The 7446-nt window shown below is 37.1% G+C and overlaps 1 protein-coding gene across 2 annotated transcripts in view; it reads right to left on the reverse strand.

The window, feature by feature from the left end:
- The window catches only part of EYS (eyes shut homolog), a 1767714-nt gene that overhangs the window by 11099 nt on the left and 1749169 nt on the right, over nt 1-7446 (reverse strand). The window contains exon 43 of one of the 2 annotated variants that reach the window (XM_024133057.1): nt 6326-6341. The exons of the other annotated variant lie outside the window; for it this stretch is intronic. Coding sequence (XP_023988825.1) covers nt 6326-6341 — 16 coding nt within the window. The remainder of the gene's footprint in view (nt 1-6325; nt 6342-7446) is intronic. 2 annotated transcript variants of the gene reach the window in all.

Raw genomic sequence — 7446 nt, forward strand, 5'->3', positions numbered from 1 at the left:
TCTGCACCAATTTATACTCCAGTCTGCAGTGGATGACAGAATATGCTTATCCATAGCCTCACACACACTTGAAATTATTAACATTTTTAACTTGGGGCCATCACAGAGGATTTAATATTTAATTAGCATTTTGCTGATTACAAGTGAAGTTGAGCTTCTTGTTTGAGTATCAGACATTTGGTTTTTCTGTGACTTTTCAGTTCATGTCTTTTGCATGTTTTTCTATTGGATTTGAAGTTCTAAAAAATTATACTGTGTACTAATCCTTTCTTATATATTTTGCAAACATAATCTCTTATCTCATTTTTCTTTCGACTTTGCTTATGGTTTGTTTTGTTATTCAAAAGTTTTATTTTTTTATTCACCAAACTTCTTGGATTTTTTAAATTATGTGTTTTGCTTGTCGTGTCTTGTTTCAGAAAGCCTTACTCAGCCCACAGTTACAGTCTCCTTTATTTTTTATATTGTAAAAATTTTTATTTTTTATATGTAGTCCTTTAATTCATGTGGATCTTATGAATGGTTTGTAGTAGGGATAAGGCTTTATTTTATAAGCAGATAACTAATTTTTTTAAAAATTAATGAATAGTTCATCCTTTTTATCCATGATTGGCACCAGGTCTTCATATGTTTTCATCATCTTCAAATTAATATCTTGCATAACCTTTTCTCTGCCATCTCTTTTTTGAGAAAGAGTTTGTGAGAAATATTGATCCAAATAAAGAACATATATAGAAAACACCTATCAAACTAGGTTTTGTGGTGGTACCTATCTGGCTTTACTACTTTTCCTTGGCTGGATTGAACACCTGGGAGGTCTCAGGAATGGGAGAGATCAGTCAAGAGCAGCATGATCAGAGGACCACCCTCTTTCCAAACAGCAAGGACAGGAATTGTGTCTTAGGAGGTTTCTCCTGAAACTGTTGTTGATGCTGGGTCAGCGCCGGAACCAGGAATTCTCTATGCACATGTGAGCTCATGGTAAGACAACTGACCGCCCCGCCAGTGCTTCTCCAAAAAAGTGATGAGTAAGAAACAATATGTAAAGGTCACTGAACTAAAAATCAAAAGAAATAGATTTTATTAGTAGCTCTGGCATTGTATGTCTTGAAAAGGTACTTAATACAAGACTTATTACTTTTTTTATATAATGAGGAAGACTTGCTTGACTCTAATAGCTTATTATTTAATTAAGTATTCAATCATATTTAGAAAGTACTGGGAGAAGTAAATTTCTAATAATGGCACACATTCAAAATATTGGTGTGAGATATTTAAAAAGAGATATGTTTTTATTTACCAGGCTTCAAGGAGGGAGTGGAACAGGAAAAATACCTAATTCTGTATGACTCAACTGTTTCTTTTATGGATTAAAAAAGAGCAAAGGGGATAATTGACAGGGCCATACCAGCTGATGAGTCATTGAGTAATTTCCAATTATTTCTTGTATGCCTACTAACTCCTGAAAATCATCAGTTTATAGTGAAGGTATTCCACATGTATTTTGAACCATAAATGTAATACTTCCTGATTTCCATCTTCTAGATTTGCTAACCACTGACAACCCTCCTTATCCCACCATAGGCAAATGTTTGTGCTAAGACTTCCACTAGGTTCCCAGAAGTAGACAAAGGATTTTGACTGACTGTCAGAGGTGTAACAGTAAAACAAACAAAACAAAAATTCCTGGTGCTTTCATCTTTGTGGGTAGAGATACTGAGCAAACTAAATAAATATGTAATATGCTAGATGTTGATACACCCTAGAAAGAAAAATTAGGGAATGTGCATTTAGGCTCAAGGAAGGTGATATTAGAATAAAAGCCTCAAGGAGAGGCCTATGAGGATCACTGGGGAGGGAGGGAATGACAAGGGCAAGGCCCCGTGGAGGGTTCTTGCCATGATCAAGGAACAGGAAGGAGTCGGTGTGACTGAAGGGCAATAAAGAGGAGAGTTTTAAGGGAGAAGGTCAGAGGGGTTATGGGGACCAGATCACATTGTAAAGAACTGTGACGTATCTGAGATTTTATCTGCTGGCAGGCTAATAAGTTAGTGTGCCAAATTTTCGTGGATGATAGCAGAAAACACGAAACTTCTGGGTCAGAAACAAAGGACAATTTATTGCTCACAGTATTAGCAATAGCCAGAGTGTCAGAAATTTTGTTTACTTAGAGAGGAAATCTGAGGTCAGAGACACACATTTTTTATAATGGGCGGTGAGCATGCTGTGGTGCTCTGAAGGAAGGCACTATCTCTATCTTCCAAGGACGTTTTTTACATAAACATACTGGAAAAGATAATCCGAAACAAAAGCAGCAGTGCCTGTGCTCAAAAATTGTGCAGAAACCTGAGAGACCCATAGGAAATTGTCTACACATGGATGGCCCTAAAGTCCATCATAAAGACTTTGGCTTAGACAGAATGAAATTGGAAATCACTGGCAAGTTTTGAACAGAGGAGTGCCATGATCTGACTTAAGTTTAACAATATCACTTTGGTTGCTGCACTGAAAGTGACAAAAGCAAGGGTGAAAATCGGGGTCTCCCTGTCAAAGAAGTGATTACAATAATACTGGTATGAGATGCTGGTGGCTTGGATCAGAGAAGTAGAGTGGAAGTAGTAAGAAGTGGTCAGATTTCAAATCTGTTTTAAGGTTAGGGTTGACAAGATTTGCTGAAAGATTACATGTGGGAAGAAAGAAGAAGAGGAGTCAAGGATAACTGCAAGCTTTTTACCCTGAGAAACTGGAAGGATGATGTTGCCGTTCACCAAAATGATGGGGACTGTGCGGGGAGCAAATCTTCTGGAGAAGATGTGGAGCTCAGGACAGAGCTGAGATGCCTTTTAAACTTTCAAGGCGGTAGTCGACTAGGCTGAGGTATGATCTGGAATTCAGTAATTAACAGTAGTTAATAAGTCAAGTGATAGAAATTAGTAAGAAATATAGAAATTTAAACAGCACAATCAACTCGTTTGATATAATGAATGTGAAGAACACAGCACTTCCCAATGCACATTCTTGTCATAAAAACATGTGAAACGTTTACTATATACTGGGCCATAAGACAAGTCTCAGTAAATATCCAAGGAATGATATTACATCCACATGTATAGATTTGTACAAAGCTGTGATTCAGAGGAAAACCAAGCTAACCCTATCAGTAGCAGGTAGCACTTGGCCTTATGATGATCAGTTTAATCTTCACCTCTGAGGCTTTTGTTTTGTTTTTTTAGTGTATACCACATTTGCTGTGGCTGAGCTTATTTTTGAGGTGTTTAAAAGATCATTTGTCCAATAGAAACAAGGACTCTTAAAGTGCTGAAAGTGCTAAAAACAACAACATCAACAAAAAACACCCAAGTATATAATGAAAACAAAAAGGAAAATAACTTTTAATAATTTATTTTGAAATAATTGTAAACTTATAGAAAAGTGGCCATAATAAAAAGAACTCCCATATCTCCTTCACCCATATTCTGCAGTTGTTTCTATTTTATTGAATTTTTTTCTTCTCTGTTACACACACACATGCACACACACCATTTATCATTATTAGCCTTTTTTCTACAACTTTTAAGAGCAATATAAAGATGTGATGCCCCATCCTTTCTAAATATTCCAGTGATTATTTTCCCCAGACAAGGATATTCTCTCATATAATTAGCACACAAACTTCAAAATCAGGAAATCAACATGGGTACAATACTACCATCCAACTTACAGACTCAATTCAAATGTCATCAACTACCCCAAGAGTGGCTATTTCCATGCTGATCCAGGAGGCCCTCCAGGAATATGTGTTGCACTTGGTTGTCATGTCTCTTCAGAGTCCTTCAATCTGGAACAGTTTCTCTGTTCTTATCTGTTTTCTAGGTCTTACATTCTTAGATTTTAAAAGGTCTTACATTCTTAGGATAACTGTCCACTTAGATTCATCTGATGTTTCTGCATGACCAGATTCAGATCATGTAATCTTTGCAGAAATACCAAAAAATGATGCTGTGCACATAAAGAGGTACACAATGTAGACCCATCTTTTTACTGGTAATGCTAATTTTGATTGCCTGCACATATTTGTCTTTGACAGGTTTCTTCACTTTAAATTCTCAATTTCCATTTGCAATTAATTTGTATTTTGTGGGAAGGTATTCCAAGATTTTCTCAATATCCTGTTCCTCAGCCAACCACCACCTTCACTGACAACTCCAGCTGGAATCAACATTCCAGAGATTGTTGCCACATGTTGATTCTCTATTTGTAACATTCCTTTTACAGTTATTAATTGAAATTCTACTAACAAATAAACCTAAGGAAGATCTCTCCTCTTTCCTTCTCTCTTTCCTTCCCCCCTCCCTTCCTCCCTTCCTCCCCTCCTTCCTTCCTCCCCCCTTCCTTCCTTCCTTTATATTAGTATAGTTTCATTATTTTTATTCAGTGGGTTGTAATCCATTAATATTATAATTAATATAATTAATTATAATTAATTTGTTTCTCAAACTCTTACTCATTTGACCAGTTGGAGCCCCTTCAAGCTGGTTCCTGCATCATTTTCGCTTGAGTGGATTTCCTAGGAAACAGACTCTGAGGTGGAGGTTTATGTACAGGAGTTTTATTGAAGAATGCTCTTGGAAACAACACCTGTGAGAGGGTGAAGGCAGCAGGAGAGAGAAGTTGGCAGCTGATTTCATGAGATCTCTGGAGCCGGGATGACCCTTCAGAGTTACTTCACATTGAGGCACGGTGGCCAGGCCTTTGAGGCACCCCTCTCCCCATTGCCTACACATCAAATAGTCATTGGATTCAGGCTATCACTGGGGTGGACAAGGCAGTTCCCTTCAGTCCTGGGGAGGGACTCAGCTTTAAGCTACCTGCAGGCAATTTTCCCAGCAGTTGAGGTAGTGAGTACCTTCATTTTGAAAGGGGAATGGGAATCTGCATTTTGCACCATAACATCCACTTCAAGAGGACTTAACATTGGCTTTTTATGGTACTATATTTACTTTAGGAATTAGAAAGTAAATTTCTTAACCCACTGATTATTGGTGCTGAAGATTATAGGAAATTTTTCAGCACGTTCAGAACCACAAAAATTCCAAAAAAGATAAGTTTTTATAATAAAGCATAATCCTAATTAGATTAAAATTCTATATTCTGGATGTTAATATGAGGCCTTGCCTTTTTTGTTTTCAAAATACCTCGCTTGAGGTGCTGCACATAGGCTCACACCTCCCATTTCTCTCACTGGCTTGAAATTCTTGTAACTCAAAGCTGTGTGTTAGATAAGGGATGGATCTATTTTAATAGATAAGACAGATGAAGATCTATTTTTAAATGACTGTGCTTTTTTGAAACCATGAATAGATAGTTGATACCTTTTAGTGCTGAATTACGATGATTTTGTACATTAAATTTTTACAGCTCAAGTAGAGTACTAAAAGTTTTGATGCCTTTTAGATGTGAGTGGGTCTGCCCACGGAGACAGGTAGAAGCCATAAATAGGACTTCAAAGTGTTCTGATTCAGTGGGTAATATGTTCACTCTCATTAGAACAGCAAGACAAGGAGAGAAATGGGGTTCTTTTTTTCCCTTTAAAACTGAACTTGATATTAAAAAATGATAATATATGCCCAGGTCCATGGTAATTCAAAGACAGCTCAACTGATGAATTAAAATTAAAGTATCCTTGAACCTAAGCAAGATACAGAGTATGGATATAAGGAAAATAAATATAATGAAAAAGAAAAAAAGCAGCTGCTGAAATATATTGTATTTGTAATTCAGGTATTTTCATATTTCCCTCTTTGATGTGCGCTCTTTGAGAGCATTTTACCATTTTCAAAACCTGAAGTAAGAAAATGATGGTGTGTTGACAAAGTTTGCTGCTCCTAATGCCTGCAGATCTGTTCATACCACCACCACCACCCCCGCCCACTAGTGCTGCCTCAGCCTGCAGCCAGTGGCTTCCACCTGCTCCAGACAACCTTCCTGCTGGGGACCTCCCCCATCATGGCTGGAGCTCAACTGTTGGCTTTTCTGCAGAAGTGTGGAGATGTCTCTTCCTTTTTATTCTATGCTTGTTTCAAGAGTATCCAATCAGTACTTCTTCAAACCTCAATGTCTTCCAAAATCTTTAGTAAAAATGACCCTTCTAGTATTTTAAATTGCAGCCTCCTCCACTTTCCCATGCTGAATTTGGGGATATATAACTTGGGAGACAAATAGGCACAAAACTAGCCGACCAATCCAATTAGAAAATATCACCCAGCCCACAGATTCTTCCCTGCCCTTCCATCTGACAACTCGGAGGCTTGATTAGTAGGTAAACTTGTCTGCCTGACTTTCTTTGAGATAAGTAATCCAGGAAACTTCTCAGTGTTACGTTTCCTGTTGTCTAAGAGTTTCAGCTGAGGCCTCAAAACAAAACAATAGGTGTCATGTATACCCACAAGTCTAAAAAGAGTTTATGGACAATAAAATGTCACTATACACCTACTGGAAAAACTAAAGTTAAAAAAAAATAATGACAACACAAAATGCTGGTGAGAATGTGGAGAAACGTGATCTCTCACACATGCTGGTGAGAAGGTAAAATGGTACAGACACTCTAGAAAATAGCTTTGCAGTTTATTATAAAATTAAAATATTGCTTGTTTTAGAAACCTATGGATTCCCTAAATCAGATAGTGCATCACTACAATCCAAGTGTTTCCACCTCACTAATCAGCCTATCCTGCTTTCTTTTTCACAAGATTCCACTGGCCTGGTGCCAGTCAATGCCACAGTTGTTAAACAGTGGTAAATATAACTGAAACCATTTCCACTAAGATCAGGAACAAGACAAGGTTGCCCACTCTCACCACTCTTATTCAACATAGTTTTGGAAGTTCTAGCCACAGCAATCAGAGAAAAAAAAAGAAAGAAAAGGAATCCAAATAGGAAAAGAAGAAGTAAAGCTGTCACTATTTGCAGATGACATGGTACTATACATAGAGAATCCTAAGGAGGCTACCAGAAAACTACTAGAGCTAATCAATGAATTTGGTAAAGTAGCAGGATACAAAATTAATGCACAGAAATCTCTGGCATTCTTATACACTAATGATGAAAAATCTGAGAGTGAAATTAAGAAAACACTCCCATTTACCACGGCAACAAAAAGAATAAAATATCTAGGAATAAACCTACCTAAGGAGACAAAAAACTTGTATGCAGAAAACTATAAGACACTGATGAAAGAAATTAAAGATGATACAAATAGGTGGAGAAATATACCATGTTCTTGGATTGGAAGAATCAACATTGTGAAAATGACTCTACTACCCAAAGCAATCTACAGATTCAATGCAATCCCTATCAAACTACCACTAGCATTTTTTACAGAACTAGAAAAAAAAATTTCACAATTTGTATGGAAACACAAAAGACCCCAAATAGCAAAAGCAATCT

The sequence above is a fragment of the Physeter macrocephalus genome, chromosome 10 (assembly GCF_002837175.3).
Source record: "Physeter macrocephalus isolate SW-GA chromosome 10, ASM283717v5, whole genome shotgun sequence".
Lineage (NCBI taxonomy): Eukaryota > Metazoa > Chordata > Mammalia > Artiodactyla > Physeteridae > Physeter > Physeter macrocephalus.